The following is a 21,396-nucleotide window of genomic DNA, read 5'->3' as shown; positions in this document are numbered from 1 at the left end:
GCACCCCCTCTTCCAGCACCCCCTCGCGCAAGTCCGTCACCTTCTGCACGCACTGTAAGTATGACAAACCCCCCAAGAAAGACGACAGCGACGTGCGCTACTATTCCGACCCTGGGCAACCCGAAACCCCGAAACACAAAGCAAAAAAGAAGCCAAAAGAACCAAAAAAGGACTCCACAGACAGCGACATGAAGTACTACTCCGAACCGGACGCCAAATACTTCGAAATTGACTACGAGTTTCTGAGAGAACTACGGAAAATCGCGCGCAAACATTGCCCCAAGTGCAAACGAAGGCGCTCCAAAACTAAAGACTCCAAATACAAAGACAAAAGTAGATTGAAACCTCCGCGAAACGCCCGTATCCGCGAAAATTTTGTTCTCTGCAATGGAAGGTATCACAGCGATATGGAGCATTGCAGGCTTTGCTGCAAGATCTGTAACCGATCTACAGACACTTTAGATTCAATGGAGGATGAATATTCGCTTGTATCCAAAAGTTACAGCCTCCCATCGAGTAAAGGAACAGTTAGTTCGCGATCCAAATCTACTTCAAACCGCGCGCGAGAAAGAAAGAATTCTGTACAATCGAATAAATCAGTTTCCTTCCTCGAATCGAGTAATGATGAATCTTTGAAAGACGAACCGAATTACACGGCTTCAAGTTTCACGAATGATTTGAAAAAGTTCCTCCTGAAACCCTCGTCACCACGACTTAGTTTACGCGAAAAATTCATCATAAGCTTCAAACAAGAGTTGGAGGCCACGAAGAAATCCCCCAAACTCAAAGCTATTAAGGGACTATGGAAATCCTACTGAGATACAAATATATATTTTAGTCTAATGTTTTTAATTTATTTCGTATTCAACTTCTGTGATTATTAAGCTGTAATCTTTCTTGTATATTATTATTAACTTTTCGGAGATTTTACTGACGAGTCAGGCTAGATGATGGTTTTGGAATTTTATACTTTTTCACTTGACGTATGAGAAATAGGGTATGAAACATTAGATTTTAACGAATTGCTGTCAAGAAAAATAGTGTTTTTCAGGTTGGAGCTATTAATTTATCCATATTAATTTTTCAGGATCATTTCAATTCTTTCAATTGATTTTTAATGCCAAAAACAAAAAACTTATTTTTAATTTATTGATATTGAAATATTTGTGCAGTACAATATACCCTATTTCTCGACAAAAATTAAAGCATTTGAAAGCCTGGCTCGCACTCGATATTTCCTTATCTTGGTGCTTATTTTAGATCTTAAATAATTCTATTGGTTCTCTGGATTGTACTAACATATTTTGAGTCAACGTACGTGTTCAGAATTGGTCTAAACTATGTATTAGCAAAGTGTAGGTGCTATACGTGTAGGAGCTTTATGTCTTGCGGACAAAGTCTTAGCATCTACAGACATACCAACTTGAGACTTCCTTGGTGCGTGTTTGAAACGCAACACAAACGCTGCGTACGCTAAACGGACCGTTAATATGGCATCATGCAGTGCGTTGGTGCACCAAACAATCCGGCACACTATATTTTAATTATCTTACACCAGCGGGGTGATTACGTATCTCGCGTAGGCTTGCGAAAAAGAGCAACTGCCGAGTTTCTTGCTGGTTCTTCTCGGTAGGAACGGCATTCCGAACCAGTGGTAAATTAAAACTACCTGACTATTCATAAGCACTTTTAAAAAGTTTACATGAATAAAAAAACATTCCATTCTATTCTATTCTATTCTACATGCGATAATCTCGCGATCATTGCTGTCAAACGTCCGGCTAGAGAGAGAGAGCAATAGCCACAAAGCAAAATAAGAAGATGAGAGACAGCAAATGAACTATCGCATTGCTACTGCTGTTGCGTTGCTGTCGCTACTGCAACGTTTTACGTATTCACCCCGCGGGTTGAGTTGAGCATGTCCTGAGCGAGTGCCCGCGCTTCAGCGCTCGCAGGTTGGAGCTCGAGTGCGAGATTGACGCAGAAATCACCACCTCGAACTGGAACTCCCTCTTATGTGGTGAACGTTCAGGACCAACACTTGCCGTCTTTTGCGTCGGTGTCATGAGGGCAATGACTAAAACCAATAAAATTAAATAAATTTTTATTAATATTAAATAACTATTAATAAAATTTAATATCAAATTTTTAGGAGAAATAAAAAACTATATTGCAATAATAGTTTTTTTTTTTTGCTTTTTTACGTTGCGTATATGCGTTGTACACCAATGAAGCTTTTGAAAACGTTGTTCGGTTGAGTACTTATTCGCTTGCCTATTTACACGTTTGTCTGTGGATTGGCTAGATAGCTGGCACAACTTAGTTCTTATTATTTACTTGTTGAAGAGTCGGGAGCCGAATTTGTTATACTTTTGTTGGTTAATTAATTTACTGTTTGGACTGCATTGGCAAATGACACTATAGTCGACGCATTTTAAACTGAGTCGTCGAGTTATCTGTCTGTTTCGCTCGCACTTACCTACGACCTATACGAGCGAAACAGACAGATAACTCGACGACTCAGTTTAAAATGCGTTGACTATAGCAGTCTATAGGTTGGCTGGCGAGTGTTCCCGACCCAGTCTTCGACATCAAGTAGGTCAGAACTCGTCGGCAGCCGATTATCTTGCGTGTCTTTCGTTGCTTGCCTAGTTGGCCTGACTCGATTGGAAGGTTTCAACAACTGAATGGTTGGTACATCTGTAGATGCTATTAGACGTCCCAATAAAGAACTAAAATTAGGAGTTTTTAAATTTACCTCTATACAATAAGTAAGTTGCTAAATAATCTTGATACTAGAACAATTTGTAGGTTTTAATGTCTGGATTTGAAAATTTTTCCATAATGACATTTATTACAGAATTATTCTAAACATTTACATATTTTACGAAAACGTATGATAAGGAAGGATCATCCATAAATTATTGATTTTGTTTTTATTTTTTAGTTTTTCATTGGCGCCGATTCTGGTTCTCTTAACTAAATTTAGAGTATCTGCATCTTTTTCCTTTTAATATTGCTAAAACGGGACGGAACATGAATTTTACATTTGAAGATTCTAAATTTTAGTGCACGCTACAAATTAAACATTATGCTCGCGACTGGCAGCTAAAGTCACGCGGTTTGACGTCTCTAAATTGAATTTAAAACTGTCAAACTGTGTTTGTCCCTTTCATATTACATTAGTAGAAAAAGGATGCGAATACTCTAAAATTTAAATTTAGTTGTGCTCAGAATTGATTGTTTAGTTTCTTTCTCTAAACGCAAAATCAAAAATATTAAATACTCTGCTGCAAAAAAGTAAAGGCACCAAAAATTTGTCACATTCGAAAACATTCTCTCGAGTTTTCGTGAAACTTGCGCAACAAAAATTCCTGCTTAATCCATTGAGCTATAATACTAACGTAGCTATTTCCGTAGTATAAAGTGACAATCAATTTTTAGGCGGAATTCCGAACCAGTGATAAATTAAAACTACCTGACTATTCATAAGTACTTGTAAAAAGTTTACATGAATAAAAAAACATTCTATTCTAATCTATTCTACTTAGGATTACGACTTGTCGATGATAATACAGTTGGTTTATTGGGATGCAGCTATCTTTCTCTCAAAAGTTTATGAACAAGTGAGCATTTAATTCATGGATGGTCCTATATCGGAACTTTTTATCCTCTACACAAATATGATGTCTTTTTGAAGTCACTGACTCATAGATGGTGCTGGTAAAACTAAACTGAGTTCAAAGGACTAAAAATGTCAGTTTTTTTTTCAAATAATTCTCTAAGAAAATGGAAGGCCACATTTTTAGCCCTGTAAATTTAGTTTAAGTGTACAACTGACTTAGTACCAGAATATAATATTTGATACTGACCAAACCCGATTTTCGGATATACAGGATAGATTGTAAACAGTGAATTACTGTTATTTTCTACCCTTAAATCAAGGACTAAAATCATACTTTTGACTTGACAATTGACACAGCAAATAGCATTGCGTGTCCTTTCTCCATGCACTATAAGTTTTATATACATCTAATTCCTAATATCGGGTTTGGCTGGTAACATATCGATCGGATAAGTATTAGAAAATTTTATATGAATATTTGTACTAATAATAATATATTGCATTCTCTTTCACTTTATATTTTATCTAATGAAACAATCAATTTTTCTGTATTTAAAAAAATATTAAAATGGAAAACTTTAATGGTGACCTTTTTTGCCGATTTAGTGATCATACAATTCACAGTCATAGACTTGATGTTTTAAAAGTTCTAAAAAGTGTTTATATAATAGCGAAAATGTTTGAAAGTGTCTTAGCCCCTTAGACTTAGATAGACGTTTGCAATAACAGATTTGATGGCTTATTCAGTCTATACATCCTAAGGGTGTTTGTGCACTCATCCGTGAAATCACGGATTCCGTAAAAATACGAATCGAATGAGTACGTATTTGTATGACGGTCACTTGAAGAATTACGGATACGAACAATTCGGATGAGTGCACAAAGTCCTACGTGCGTTTGTGCACTTATCCGTAAAATAACGGATTCCGTAAAAATACGAATCGAATGATTACGTAGTTTGACGGCCATTTTGAAGAATCACGTATACAAACCGAATACGGATGAGTGCACAATCGCCGTAAAACATACACCCTAGGCCACACTTCCGAGTTTACACCCTAGACCCTAGGGCCTAGGGTGTCTTTAAATTTTAGTCCGGGGTGGATATGTTTAGGGTAGATAAATGGAATAAGCCAGTTTAATTAGACTTAGACGTCATTATAAGACTAGCTTAGTCGGTTCGAGGTAGTTCCTTAGGGATCAAGAGAAAAAAGGTTTTGTTATGTTTTCTAGAAATTTATAGTACTATAGTATCAATGTCTAGAATTGATTGGCCTAGACGATCTTATTATATGTCACGATTTTCCGAATTCGCCAACCATTTTATTTGGAATTCTGTAATCACCTTCAAATGGAAGACGATTATTAAGAGACTGGTCTGTTACATTTTAACTTCAAAGCTGAGTCAAGGAGACTGCTATGGCGTTTCGCAACTACCCTCAAATATTGCTAATCAAATTGCAGTCGTAACAGAGTACAACGAACGTATCAGTATAAAATATCCATAATGATGATGATAAATGTTATTTTGCACTAAAATATATTACACATATCACATTGCACGAACATTAGGAAGCACTATGTAACACTATCACAATAATAATTATTAATTTACAGGGTGTTATTTTGGCAGTAAGACAATTATTACCCTTCTATATCTATAGTGTGGTGAAGGGTAAAAGATCATAACGGAAAGATGCGTGCGGAATGTATGGTATGCAAATGTTACTTGTTAGACTTTGTTCAGACAATGTTAGACCAAGGATCGATTTTATTTTTTACTGCGCAATTCACTGCGTTTTTCGCAAATTTACTGCGAACCGTTTCGCAGCTCTAGAAGGAGCGTGCAACGAGACATTATGCTGAGCTGTACACCCATTTGGGGTGGTGTCACAGATGAAAATGTTACATTTGTACTTTGTTTTTATTTGCGACACCAACAACATATAAATGCATTTTCTTTCTTTCAACGTGTGAGTATTCATGTCGCGCCATTTAAAAGAGTATATATTATATGCCGTCCCCTTTTTGATATAACAGATTGGTACCCAAGGGATGGTAAACGTAAAAGGGGACGGCAACATCTCAGATGGGCAGATGACATTAAGTCTGTAGCAGGGGCTACATGGCAGAGAAAAGCCAGAGATAGAACAATTTGGAAGGGAATGGAGGAGGCCTATGTCAGAAGACACTGAGGCGTTAAAACGGCTACCGAAGACGCAACTTGCTATTTATATACTTACTAGATTAATAATATGTAATTGTTTAAAATAACAAATTGTAAATTGTGAACCCTCAGAATAATAAAGGCTTATTTATTTATTATTTATTTATTTATATATTATATGCACGTCTTTGACATGCGACAATTCAAAATTTTACTAAGATTTATCCTTGGATGTCATGGAATTCTTTTAACAAAAAGACAGAAACTTGCATTTTATTATATTCTTGTGCATAATTCACGGTTCAACGTTTTTTTTTTAAATAAAAAAGATCGCATTTTTTGCGAGTACATTTTGAGTAAATCTTAGTGGTCAAAAACAATACTTTATTGAACTGACCTTTCCTGAAATATATTATTTAATTGATGTTTTTCTTCTAAAAACTTGCCTTTGTTCCTTAGAATAATTTATTGCACCACATAACTGTTGCGAAAATAACACCCTGTGTATAATTACCTTTAGACGTCCATGTATATCGCGTTAAACATGTTTCTAAGTATAGATAAGTATATAATACCCACACATACCCGCGCCGAGCGTGGTGTCAAATAAACGGATAATATAGGGTTGGATATACAATATACATGTAGGACCAACTTTTATCGACTTATCGATAAAAAAACTTTTATTGCGTTATGTAATACGTTAGATTTAATATTTTACACGGGCAGATTTTTTAATAAAATTGATTTGTAACTTATTACTTAACTATTTTGTATAACCTTTCGTATTTAACATAATGAGAGGCGAAGATAGGGTTTCCTTGATGTATATGACCGTAACGCATATACGCTGCGTGCGCTAAATGCAGCATTGGCACCGATTCCGTTGTCTTTCTCTAAACTAAATTTAGAGTATCTGCATCCTTTTCTATTTAACAATGCTAAAAAGGGACGGAAAATGAACTTTACATTTAAAGACTCTAAATTTTAGTGCACGCTACAAATTTAAACAGTAGGCTCGCGACTTTGCGCTAAAATCACGGGTTTTACCATCTAAAAATTAAATTTAAAACTGTCAAACTGCGTCTGTCCTTTTCATATTGAATTAGTAAGAAGAGGATGCGAATACTCTAAAATTAGGTTGTGCTCAGAATCTACCAGTGTGTGAATACGCAGTGCGTTTGTGCGTACCACACACTCCCCACACTGTACCTACCTACATATATCGATAAAATATTATCGGAGAGAATTTTAAGTTTAAACGACCATACAAGACAAGGAGTTCAAAACAGTGCTAAAATGCAGAATAGATTCGCGATCTCATTGATATTTTACATTGTGATGAGGCTTTATAACGATATTGAATTTTTTTAAATAATTTTCAGCACAGTTTTTTAGTGGTTAAGTTTTTTTTGTACAGAGATTTGATACGAGTTTATTATAACGTTAGCACTATTCGCTTTTTGCCGTTGAATCAGCTTATCGCTTACGTTTGCGCGTGGATGAAGAAACTTATAGACAAGTTGCCGCGACGTCGTCAGACTTAACGTAACGTTACATATATTTTTATAATTTTTATAGTGTTTTACCTACACTTCAAGGAAGTTTATAAATAAATACATATCAAAAATTGCGGACCGGCAGGAATCGAACCCGCGTCTCCTGGGATCGCGCCCGACGCTCTAACCACTAAGCAACGGCACGCTTGCTGCCATGACGAAATTTGTGATATGTATGTTCACTATGTAGTGAAGCGACTGTTAATGCCATTTAGTATAGCGACACTTTGCAGCTATCGATGTTTTTGATATGTATTTAAAATTATTTAGAACGTTAGGTACGAATTCCTAAAACGATATTTAATCTGCATCGTATCCAATAACACGCTACCTAAAAAAATATAGGTTGACGGATACTAGACCGACGGCGACGTACAAATATGGATGTTATGAATATATTTTTGTCGCAATTTGAGAGATTTTTCTGATCTTTTTAACCGCGTAACGTTATTGCATTTGTACCAACTTAATAACGTTACAAAGTTTGAAAACGATATAAAAGTACAAGTATTCTCAGATCGGTTATATGTTCTAAGTCCCGCAAATTGCTATTGCGCTGGAACCATGTCTCATTAGCATCGAAATGACGTCATTTTGACGTCAGCCGAAATAAAAATATACCATCAGTTCATGATCTTAAATCGTTTTTCTCTTTCTTGTAAAAGTGGAATAAGTTATCCAGCAGTCTATAAGTTTCTTCGTCTACGAGTTTTAAAGTTTTGTTGTTCTTTTCGGTGCACAGATGGCGCGCCAGTGTTTTGTAACAAGCAATATTTAAACAGATGTATTCAAAATGGAATGGCCTGGAATAATAAAAAATCTTATAAAATAATTAATTAACTATTACTATTTATAATTCTAAACCTCTAAAACTACAGGTATTTTCAATTTTTTAAATTAAAAATATAAATTGTTATATTTTTATGTACTGGGTTGCCAATTTACTATGACATTTTATTATGCGTCCTATTAAGGTTGTCTAAAACTACAATAAAATTGGTGCTAATTTTAGTAAAGGGATTCAACGAATTTTATATTGTCACTATTTTTGTATGAAAGTTTATTAGTACGCCGTCTCGCAAAGATTTTTTATTATTCCCAGCCAAATAGTAAAATAGTTACCATATATAAAAAATATTACCTATTACCTACCATAAATGAAAATGTTCGATGTTGCACAAAAATACAGTTCAATGTTTAATTATTAAAATAAATTTTTAAGCCACAGTTAGTTTTTAAGCATACGTTCGTTTTGATCTGATATTAAGTACTGGTAAGTGCCTTCGCACATGGCGACATTTTCGCGCGCAGTCGACGCGCGTTTACAACGCTATAAACAGGGGATCGATTACGGTAAAATGACAGCTACAGTGTGACGATTGCAATCACCTCTTGGTTGGTTGACACTCGCTCACTATTGGCTACAATCTATTGTTGCAACTACAATACCATAAATTCAGCCAATCACAACAATTACACACACACACACACACACACACACACAGTAATATTTTTTTATTTTAATATGTGTTGAATCAGTAATAAAACTAGTCTTATTCTATTATAATGTAATTGATGTAGGTTTTCCGTAATCGATCAGCTGGATTTGTAAAGGTATGAAATGGCATACAACCTTCGACTGTACCCCGTTTGTAGGTCGCTTAAAGGCGTCTGGCACGCTTTAACTGAGCGTGAAAACGTCGCGTCGCCGTATGCAAAGGCTCTAATAAAGAAATCGGTTGTTATGGGTTGTTTTCGAACCCGAATGCGTAGTTTTGTAAAACTAGACCAAGCTTTTAAAATAAAAACAGCTCATGCAACTTGGTTTCTTAGTTCTCACCTTGGTTATATGACATAAATTATTATTATTTTATCATAAAACAGTTTATTGATTTTATTAATAATGTAAGCGTATTTATTTTTTCTTTGTATTAGTTATACGGCAGCCTATATATTCCGATAAATACTGTTTACAATTCAGACATGCTAAATTATTTCTTCAATGGTCTTCAGTGGAATGCTAACCTTAGTGTTTTTGCACACGGCGACAGCAGACGCAACTAAAACTCGGCGCGAACGCGAATCAATTCCGACTAACTTTACACTTAACTTTGCATACACTCGAAATGAGAGCCGGAAAATAAATAAATAAAAAACATTTTTGTTTAAAACAGGATCAAAAATATGTATTAAACGAGTTTTAAATTTAAAACATGCTTAAAACACGTGTTTTAAACATTTGTTTACGATAACGCTAAACCTCGTCACAATGCAGTTTGCAGCATTGTAATTAATTAGTGTGCGTTCGTAAAACGCGCGTTGACTGCGCGTTTTAAATGTCGCTATGTGCAAAGGTCTTTATCTGTTTGCTTTATACGATTTTATTAGTATTGTACATTTAAAATTAATTCTATACAATATAATTATTATATATTTAGAGTCCTTAAATGTGAATTTTAAAGTGGACAATAAACAGTATTTAAATTATAAAACTAGTTAATATACAAGGTTTCGATGTCTTATTTTGGAGATATATTTTATCTGTTGACGTTTTGGTTTTATTTTTTCTGTATTTTTAAATGGTATTATTTTTTTATGTAAATTCGTTTTAACTCTTAAGTATCCTGTATAATGATAGCAGTTGAGTGAAATTACCTTATTATAATATTATTATTATGTTTATATTATTGTAATGTTTGAACGAATTGTTTACAATTTCGAACGGAGCAATAAATAATAATATACGGAAGAGTATAACAGTTGTTTTATTTACAATTTTTTATCATTTGAACATTTTCTTTAAAACACAGTAGGGGTCTTATAATGCGTAAAAAATGACTTCTCAGCTTCTCACGCGTCATTTTAACTTTATGTATCAAATTTCATGTCAAAAGTAGGTATGTTTTACGATTAAAACGATGTGACTTTTGACATGACAGGTGACTCATAGAGTTAAAATGGCGCGTGAGAAGTTGTGCGTGAATTTTGTACGGACTATACAGAAACATCATGAGCACGGATCTCTCAGATAATAGCACAACCTAAGCCACTGGTCCTATCCTAGAGACATGAAATTGGGACGGTGTGTTCTTTTTAAAGAGTAGGTAGGTATCTTTCTACTAAGAAAGGATTTTTCGAAACTCTACCCCTAAGTGGGTTAAATGGGGGTTAAAATTTATGTAGTCCACGCGGAAGTCGAAAGCATAAGCTAGTTTATAATATACTAGTTAACACCCGCGACTTCATACGCGTGGATTTGGGTTTCTAAAAATCCCGTGGGAACTCTTTGATTTTCTAGGATAAAAAGTAGATAAAATGTTACTCTCCAGGTCTTAAACTATATCCATGCAAAAAATCACGTCGATCCGTTGCGACGTGATTGAAGGACAAACCAATAAACTAACAAACACACACTTTCGCATTTATCATATGGGTAGTGATAGTGGTTTCAGTCTGTGGGCAATTTATTCTACAACCTCAATCGCGTTGCTTGATAAGTGATAATCCAAGCAGATAAACAGCTCTTACCCACAAGCTTAGCTATTTACCTGCTTACTATTCTAGATGCGAAATGCATGGACAAAATGCGAATTAAGTAAACGAGAAAGAAATAACTTTCTCTAATTAGCTCGCTCGCGTGCTGTGCAGGATACGTAGGTACGTCATGCGATTTGTTGAACACCAACATGCCTGTACCCGTAGTACAAGATTTTACGTCTCACCAAACCAAACCAAATTCGAGAGTCGAAATACTTCCGCGTTACAGTAAATTGGATCTTAAATGCCTTGTTTTATACCTCAAGTTTGTCTACACTTCTACAGCCAGCGCTCCAAGCGGAAACATTGCGAAATTAAAATCAGTGGTATTGAATATTTGACTTCAATTCAAGGCTGTTTAGGTCCATTTTACTGTAACGCGAAAGTATTTCGACTCTCGAATTTGGTTTCGTTTGGTGCGACGTAAAATCTTGTACTACGGGTACTGTTTGAAGGTAGGTACCTAGAATGGATTGCGCCACAGCAATTCCATAAACTATGTACAAGGTAGTATTATGGATACCCAGTTTGGGTGTCGCAATTTGGCCTAAACAGTAGACCTTAGTAGGAAGACCCATATTATTATTTACTAGCTTATGCTCGCGACTTCGTCTGCGTGGACTACACAAATTGCAAACCCCTATTTCACCCCCTTAGAGGTAGAATTTTCAAAAATCCTTTCTTAGCGGATGCCTACTTCATAATAGCTATCTGCATGCCAAATTTCAACCTGATCCGTCCAGTACCCGTAGTACAAGATTTTACGTCTCACCAAACGAAACCAAATTCGAGAGTCGAAATACTTCCGCGTTACAGTAAAATGGACCTAAACAGCCTTGAATTGAAGTCAAATATTTAATGCCAGTGATTTTAATTTCGCAATGTTTCCGCTTTGGAGCGCTGGCTGTAGAAGTGTAGACAAACAAGTGTGGCTTTAAAACAAGGCATTTAAGATCCAGTCCAGTTTACTGTAACGCGGAAGTATTTCGCCTCTCGAATTTGGTTTGGTTAGTGAGACGTAAAATCTTGTACTACGGGTACATTAGTTTGAGCTGTGCGTTGATAGATCAGTCAGTCAGTCACCTTTTCGTTTTATATATTTAGATTTTTATTTGCGTCGTTTAGAAAATCATTTATGGCATAGTAGGTAGGTAGGCTAGCACTTTTCTAATATTTTTTTCTAAATATTTTGTTAAATTCATTTTTGTTGTCTACTTTACGAATTTTGTGTGACAAATTATTTATAGACATTACGTAGGGACTCGAGAATACTTAGGTACTTAGGTTCTTCTCAGAACCTGGGCGCGTTTGAAACCCTCCTAGCTTTAGTTTTAAGTTTACGTAATTACTTAATTATCACCATTACCTACATCATCTAAATATAGCATACCTAAAAGGAAAAGATGACTGACTGATCTATCAACGCACAGCTCAAACTACTGGACGGATCGGGCTGAAATTTAGCATACAGATAGCTATTATGACGTAGGCATCCATTAAGAAAGGATTTTTATCAGGATTTAGGACGTCCGCCTCCGAATAGGACGCGGTCGTCTTTACCTATCACGGCTAGCAGTTCCAGTAAACGCTACGTATCGCGCAAACCGTTCTGTATTTAGATCTCTAGGTCTAAGACACTGGCGTACCTACCTAGTCTTAAAGTGATAAGCTGATAAGTGAACGACAGCTTCATTAAGCGAACTATCAGCGAGCGATTAAACGGTTTCTGCTATAAGCTCTGGATTGCGATTAATCTGCGCGTTAGGTGCTCTGTTGTTCACTATAATCTGATTAACTTACTTAGTTATAAGTACCTACACATACTCGTAGGTACATAATATGTTTATTATCTAGGCCTGACTCGCACAGGAAAGCCTGACTCGCATTTCTTTTACCATCGTAAAAGAAATACTTACTTACCACTTTTTAATTTTGTAAATTTTCATGGCGGCCATTTTGAATTTTTTTTAGGTGAGTATTTGTTGTTATAGGTGCAATAGAAATAAATAAACGTTCTGTGAAAAGGAGTTTGGGGAAACATAGGCCGAGGTTGACGTGCCCCCACTACAGTATACTTTATCATTTAAGATACCCTACTACTTGTTATGGTTTACGAGGTACACCCCGCTGACAGATGGACGGACGGCGTGGTATCTTAGTGATAGAGTCCCGTTTGCACCCGTCGGGTACGGAACCCTAAACGGGACAAATTATGATTGCCTAACTCCCCCGTCCAGTTGGGGTCCAACGCATTTGAGTGAGGTCACAAAAGGCACCCAATCTAAATCCTTTGGGGGCCTGGGGCGTTTAGTTTTAAACTAAATAGGGCCCTTTGCTTATTAGTGCGTAATGAGCTTTTTAGGCCTATTCGAGCGTAAGTAGGTAAATTAACTGAGCGAGTACCTAACTATGAGTAGGTACGCGACAGGTCGAGATAGCAATCGGGGTGAGGACGCCCCGCACACCCACACAACCCCCGTGCTAACCCGGTGCGGGCGAGCGCGGGTGACGTGCGGGTGTGCGGGGCGTCCTCCCGCCTTATACCCCGATTGCCATCACGACCCGTCGCGTACTATAGGTATCTAGTATCTACCCGTCACCGACCCACTACTGAGGCCATAGTCCGCCACGCTGGCCAAGTGGTGGATTGACACACTTTACACACCTTAGAGAACATTATAGAGAACTTTCAGGCATGCAGGCACAGTTTTAAGAACGTCAAACTGTAATTTAAATTGCCTCATGATGTTTTTCTTCACTGTTAAAGCAAGTTACTATATTATATCTTATTGCTTAAAAACACACATAGTCCGCGACAGGTCGAAATGGCAATCAGGGTATGCCGTATGAGGCGGCGGGGAGGAGTTCCTTCCCCGATTGTCATCTCGACCTATCGCGTACTATAGGTACCTACTCCGAATTGTTAAGAGGTGCAAGCCCGGGCTCCAACCTCCGACCTCGCGAATAGGCGGCGGACATCTTAGCCACTGCCCACTGGGCTATCACGACCATCTTTTATTATTACGAGGCCATATTGCCAAAACCCTGTAATTTAGGCACTTAATCAGTACCTGTAGTACTTCAGTTAATTAAAAATTCTAAAGTGTGTTTGTTTGTTGGTTTGTCCTTCAATCACGTCGCAACGGTGCAACGGATTGACGTGATTGTTTGCATGGGTACAGATAAAGACCTGGAGAGTGATATAGGCTAGTTTTTATCCCGGAAAATCAAAGAGTTCCCACGGGATTTTCAAAAAATCAGCTAGTTTTACATACAAGTTTACAACAGTTATGTAAACCGGGTAGCCACGATCACGACGATCTGCAGGCAGGTAGCAGGTAGGATTGTATTGACCGGTATTTCTGGTATGAATTGTGCCGTTTAATGTGTATTTAACAATGTTGCCAATTCAAATAATTTATAACTAGGTTATGCCCTCGACTTCGACCGCGAATACATAAACTTCAAACCCCTGTTTTATTGAATTTTCAAAAACCCTTTCTTAGCGGATGTCTATGTCAAAATAGCTATCTGCATACCAAATTTCAGCCCGATCTGTCCAGTAGTTTAGGCTGTGCGTTGAGAGATCCGTCGGTCAGTCAGTCAGTGAGCTTTTCTTTTATATAGATTTCCTCAGTATACCTAATAATATCCTAAGTGCGAGATCGCCATTTGTGACGTTGTAAATTTTGAACTACTAATTAGCGTTTCGCTTTTAATTAAAATCTATTTTGTTCAAAGTATGTTGGTGCCACCTAGCATCAAGGTGCAGAACTACGCGTGGGTCGATGTTCAGAGTTCATTCGAGCCACAATAGATGGCGTTTGCTTCGTTGTCAATTGTCGTAAAAATAAAACAAAATAATTAAATAAAACCATAATATCATTTGTTTATTGTTAAGTCATTAACAAAACGGTTCTTATAATATATCCTTAGGTTCCGCAAATATTCAAAAATGAATTGGCTTCATGATCAAACTAAATGAGAGCGGCCACACTGGGGTTGCGTCTGGCAACACCGATTGGGGAGATTTAGAATTTTCCTGGAGTCAACATGTGAAGACGAATTTTTTTCGTTCCAGAAAAATCTCATTCTTTTTCGCCCATGGCTTCGCCTGGGAAAATACAATAGTATAAATTTTAGTCATCCTAACGTATTTCAATGTTTCATCAATTATGGTGAGTGAAAAATCAAGTAATGTGGATTCGACAAAATGGCGGTTTGGTTAGAGAAAATCCTAATTTTATGATTTCATTCCAGTTCCAGTTATTTTATCTTCCCAAATAAATGAGGATAATGGGTTGTGGGTGGACTTCTGAAAACCATTGGTGGCCAGGAGTTCAATAGGTGAGTTGTGTTTGATCGGGAAAATTCCACGTGTCGAAATTTTCACACAGCACAAATTATAATCTTGTTTTTTTTCTTTGTTACAGGGTTTTACGATTTACGTTTACGTTTACGTTTACGTTTACGTTTAGCTTCAGTTTTCCGTTTTAGTTTTACGTTTACGTTTTCGGTTTTCGTATTTATTTCTTTTGCACATTCACGTTGACAACTTAATTGCTATGGATAAGACTTGGTGAAAATCTTTGTAATGAAACATTTCGGTTGTGAAGAATCAAATAAATTGAGTTTTGGATCTTGGCCGATGCCGTCCAGCTACCTTGCAGTCTTCGCACCTACAAGTAAGCAGATGTTTGTATCCTGTAACAGTTTAGTGAACCTTCTTAGTGTATGTGTACAGTAAGAACCCTGTCTTTACTACTGAGCTTTTATTTTGAAACAATTTTATGAATTTTACTGTGTCATTGTCTATTCCATGCCAATGGCATCTTAAATTTAAAACATAGATTTATGTACTATCTACCTAAGGCATTCTAATGTATCTAAATTAAGTCTTGGCATTAAGCTAGAATAACTAAGCATTATTAGCCATCCTTATGTATTAAGCGACCCCGGTAAAAGTTACATTAAAAACAATTTTGCCTAACATCTAGCAAATTTCATTTATAACACCTCATATACATTACAAGGGAGTCGACGGCTAGCTTCTATTCTTTACTAGGTAGATAGATCAAGTAAAGTAAATTATTATTTTCCTCTAATCTTTGTAAGGTGGTAGATTATTCCGTATCCGGGTATATTTCTATTCCGCCCAATTTACCGCCCTTACAAATGGCGCCCGAACGTTTTTTTATATAGTTATTTCAGTATATTTTGAGAAATTTTGTGAATTTTATGAAATGTACTCCGCTGATTGTACAATTTTCTAAGTAGTGACACATTGCAAAGAGCACTAAGCTGTTTTTATGGTTAAATAACTAAATAATAACTAATAGTTAGAAATTTTGTTTGATAGTTTAAGTAATTTTCTGAGTATAGTCCAACATTGGTTTTTTTTCTTATCTAATTAACACATTATAAATGGTGCTTATGCCGTTCAATTATGTTATTTGACTTACCTTGGAGGTGTATAAGTGAATGTTTGCCTTCAGTTTAGTAATAAACATTGCTTAACTGAGTTGTTGTTGGGTATTGCTTTCAATAGTAAGTACATCTTATGTAAGAAAATTCCGGTAACTTAGTATAATTAAAGTTTTGAAACGCTATGTGCTGTTAACTAGTTACACACATACATTTATAAATACTAAGAGTTACAACTTGTGAAACTAAATATATAAACTATATTCAGAGATTACATTAAGTTCAAGTATGAAGTTATGAACAATTTTTTTTTCAGTGACTTGATACTTCATTATTTTGTTGAAATTTTGTTTAGAGCTGTGTTAAGGTTATGATAAAAGCTACTTCACACACAAAACATGTTAAGTTTAATTGAATGCTGGTAGTTTAAAGTGACATTTAGAAACAGATTTTGTTGTATTTTAGGTTATGTGTTAAAAGTGTAAAGTAACAGCCATCAAACCATTGCACAATCTCTTTGTTTTTTTTGAAAGATAATATGCTAGTCAGAGTTCATTGCAACTTTGTTGCCTGTTTACTTTTGTAATTGTAAAGGTTGTAACACACTGTGTACTCATAAAGGTGATACTGCACCTTACAATCATTTATTCAATTTTGGGAAGTTTTATTTTGTTATATTTTGTTTACTATAGTAATAATATGTGCTTGTATTATTAACAATATTTTGGAATAGGAACATAATTGATAAAATAGGTTAGGATAGACTTAAGAATATTGTTTTTGTTGTGTATTTTGCTTGTGTATATTTAATAGTTTAAATAACTTCTTTTGTGTTTGTGTTTAACCAATTTGTATAAGGCTAAACATAGACAGTTACACAAGCTCGATATTTTGTTAAATGTGTTTGACTTAACACAATGGAACAGACTTTTGCCCAGTTTCATTCACTTTTGAAGGACGAATTGTGTTATGAGGTATCCATTCGTTCCGAAACTCCAGCACCTACAGTGCTAGGTTTAAAGAAACAGTTAAAACAATTAATTCAGGAAATTCCTTCTGAATCAATTTTAGAGACAGATTTCACTTCTGAAAGTGAGTTAGGGGTTATTACTAAAAAACTTCAAGACTTAGAAGATTTATTAAAAAAGTGTTCTGACACTAAAGATAGACATGCCCTCTGTAGGTCTAAAGCTTTAGCTTCACATTTGTACTTTAGAATTTTGAGAATACAGTGTTCCGAACTCAGCTTAATAAGTAGGAAGAGTGAATTACATACAAAGTTGCAGAGTTTGATTTCCAGATTAGATGCTGACAATGAGTCGTCTCACGACGAATCACTGGATTCCGAGAGTACCGCCGTTGACTGCACTGGTGATAAAAATGTGGCCAAGTGGAAGTTAAATTTCAACGGACAGGGTGATCCACGCAGTTTCATCGAACGCGTTGAGGAATATAAAAGATCTTATGGCGTTTCAGATGGAAAATTATTTGTTTCTGCATTTCATCTTTTTACAGGCCGAGCATTGTTATGGTACAGAGGCAACAAATGTCAAGTTTCGTCTTGGTCAGAATTGAAAACTTTATTTTTAGAGGAATTTGATGCAGTAGATTATGACTACAGGTTGCTAGGTGAAATTCGAGCAAGAACACAAGGCTCTGAAGAACCTGTGTCTATCTATTTCGCTGTAATGTTTGGCATGTTTTCAAGGTTGTCAACACCACTTTCCGAAGAACAAAAGTTACAAATTTTATTACATAATATTCGCCCTTTTTACTCAGAACAATTAGCTCTTGTTGACATTAAGTCTGTCGCAATGTTGAAGGAAAAGTGTCGCAAACTAGAGGCTGCGAGGCAGCGTTCCGCCTTATTTTCTGAGCCTACTAACAGTAAGGCAACTTTAAGTTCAGAGTTTGCTTACAAACAAGTGACAAAACAGATAAACACACTTTCAGTCACACCTGCACCTAAGGTTGATACAAGTAAAGGCACTAATTTTACGAAAACAAATAAACAACTATGTTACAAGTGCGGCAAGGGTAACCATTCCTTTAAATTTTGCAGGACAGTTCCGAAATTTATTAGATGTTTTTCGTGTGGACGTCAGAACTTTACAGTAAAGACATGTCCAAGTTGTAGTAAAAAGGCGACTAGTAAACCCGCTCCGGACAAAAATTCAAAAAACTAATTAGTAAGAACTGTGCAGAGACACAAGTAAAGAACTTGGTCATTAACAACAAAACATCCCTTTTACCTGACACAGTTCTGTATTCAGTGGATAAACGAGACTTTAGGCCACATTTAAAGGTTTTTGTTGACGGTTTTGAGATTACAGGTTTACTAGATTCCGGTGCTTGCGCGTCAATTTTGGGGTAACCAGGCGCACAAGGTTTTTTTGAGATTCGGTTATAAATTGCATAGCAGTATTGATACCACATTTTCAGTGGCAAATGGAGACAAACTTGATTGCATGGGTTATATGTTTATTCCGATTACTTATAATTCCGTAACTCACATAATAAAATTTTTTGTAGTACCCTCTATAATAGCGGATGTTATTTTTGGTTGTGACTTTTGGAAAACATTTCAGTTAGCCCCTGGCATTTTTGATAATTTAGAATTAATTAAGGCACCTTCTCAATTTTACAATATTTGTGCGATTGATAACGAACAAATTCATACCATAACTTCTTTTGAAAACTTATCATCTCAACAGAAAGAATTAGCCCAATCTGTAGTAAATAAATTTTTAGATATTTCTTCAGAGAAAATTGGATTGGGTAGAACAAAATTAATTGAACATGTTATTGACACCGGTGATGCCTTGCCAATAAAAATAAAACAATATCCACTTTCTCCCGAAAAGAAGGAAGCTTTAAGTAAAGAGTTAGATAGGATGCTGGAAATGGACGTAGTTACTCCGAGTGAAAGCCCTTGGAATAACCCAGCAATTTTAGTGAAAAAGGCAAATGGAGACTGGAGATTTTGCCTAGATTGCAGGAAATTAAATTCAGTGACAAAGGGGGATTCATACTCAATACCGTACATTCCACAAATTCTAGATAGCTTGAAAGAGGCAAGGTTTTTATCATCGATTGATTTAAGTTCAAGTTTCTGGCAAATTCCGTTAGCTAACGACTCTCAGGAAAAAACCAGTTTTACAGTTCCTGGTAGAGGGTTATTCAAATTTAAAGTCATGCCGTTTGGCCTATGCGGTGCACCAGCACGACAGCAGAGGTTAATGGACCAGTTATTTAATCAAAATTTTTGTAGTGATATTGAAAATGGAATAGTATTTTGTTATATAGATGATATTGTTATTTGTTCTGCTGATTTTGAAACCCATTTAATTTTATTAAACAGAGTTCTGGATAAACTAAAAATGGCTCAACTATCCATAAATTTTGATAAATGTAATTTTTTTCGAAACTCTTTGAAATATTTAGGGTATATAGTGGATGAATTTGGTTTACGCACAGATCCTGGAAAAGTTGCCGCAGTTTTGAACTTTCCGACCCCAAAAACTGCACAGGAGGTAAAGATTTTCCTAGGCACTTGTTCTTGGTACAGGCGCTTTATTAGGAATTTTTCAACCATCGCTGCACCACTCAATAGACTAACGAGTAAAGGAAAGAACGCACCTAAATTTGAGTGGAGCGAACAGGCAGAGGTAGCATTTAATACATTGAAGAATGCGTTGGTAACCGCACCTGTTCTTGCGGTACCGAATTTTGAAAAAACCATTCAAAATACATTGTGATGCTTCTGCATATGGTGTTGGCGGTATGCTAACGCAAGAAACCGATGGTTGCGATCATCCCATTGCGTATGTCAGTAGGAGCCTAAATAAAAACGAAAGGAATTACAGCGCGACGGAACGCGAGGCTCTAGCTGTGATTTTTGCAGTGGAGAAATTTCAGGCTTATTTTGGTTCCAAGCCAGTCACAATTATCACAGACCATGCATCCCTAAAGTGGTTCTTAAATTTAGAAAATCCCTCAGGACGACTCGCCAGATGGGGTTGTAGATTATCACAGTATAATTTTGTTATCGAACATAGGAAGGGTTGTGATAATGTAGTTCCGGATACCTTGTCGAGACTCATACACGTAGATGTAGTTGGTGATCGTAATGATAACTCTAGTCAACAAGTTTTGGTAGATGACTGGTATGACAAAACATTTAATGGCTGTAAAATCAATCCAGCAAATTTTCCGAATTTTTGTATTTTGAACGATAAACTATATCGTTACAGTAAATGTAAATACCAGCTTCTCAGTGAGTTCGACTGGAAAGAGGTAGTCCACAAGAACGACATCTTTAGAATTATGCAACAAAACCATGCAGATGCAACTGCAGGTCATTTTGGTGTGTTCAAAACTCATCGCAGATTATCCCTCAGATATTTTTGGCGTGGTATGTATAAGGACGTGGTTGAGTACGTTAAGAATTGTGATACTTGCTCTGCGTATAAACACACGACATCAGCCACTCCAGGTCTGCTTGGGAAGCCTAAAGTCTGCGAGAGACCTTTTCAGGTCATTTCGGCTGATTTAGTCGGACCTTTGCCTAGGTCTAAATCAGGATTTACATTTCTTTTTGTGGTGACGTGTTGTTTTTCGAAATATACAATGTTGTTTCCGTTACGGCGTGCCACAGGTGCCGCTGTTGTTAAAGCGCTAGAGAATTTTGTATTTTTGAACCATAGTGTTCCAGAGACTGTGATTGTGGACAATGGGTCCCAATTTACAGGATCTGAATTCCGTAATCTCATTAAGCGTTATAATATTCCGAAATTACACTACACACCACTGTACACTCCGCAAGTTAACCTTGTTGAGAGGTACAATAAGGTTGTTATGACTGCTGTAGCCGCTTTTGTGAAAGATAACCACAGGTCCTGGGACGAAAACCTGTACAAGGTCCAGTTCGCCATAAACAGTGCGGTTAATGAATCCACTGGATTCTCCCCGTTCTTCCTTGTCCACGCTAGAGAACCGGTTTTAAATGGTTCCTTCTATAAGGACACGGATAAGGAGTACGAGGCCGGAATTCCAAGGGAGGAATACGCAGGAAAGTTTGGATC

At 36.4% G+C, this 21,396-nt stretch overlaps 2 protein-coding genes across 3 annotated transcripts in view; one reads left to right on the top strand and one right to left on the bottom strand.

Annotated features, from left to right (window-relative positions):
- Window positions 1-10,108, top strand: part of Dlg5 (Discs large 5) — a 48,571-nt gene extending 38,463 nt beyond the window's left edge. Inside the window, exon 29 of the mRNA XM_069505086.1 lies at window positions 33-10,108. Within this exon, the coding sequence (XP_069361187.1) occupies window positions 33-818 (786 nt within the window). The 3' untranslated portion in view covers window positions 819-10,108. The remainder of the gene's footprint in view (window positions 1-32) is intronic.
- Window positions 1-21,396, bottom strand: part of LOC117991065 (potassium voltage-gated channel protein Shaw-like) — a 408,219-nt gene that overhangs the window by 176,592 nt on the left and 210,231 nt on the right. The window lies entirely within an intron of this gene.

The sequence above is a fragment of the Maniola hyperantus genome, chromosome 19 (assembly GCF_902806685.2).
Source record: "Maniola hyperantus chromosome 19, iAphHyp1.2, whole genome shotgun sequence".
Classification (NCBI taxonomy): domain Eukaryota; kingdom Metazoa; phylum Arthropoda; class Insecta; order Lepidoptera; family Nymphalidae; genus Maniola; species Maniola hyperantus.
This window is presented reverse-complemented; position numbering and strand designations above follow the sequence as displayed.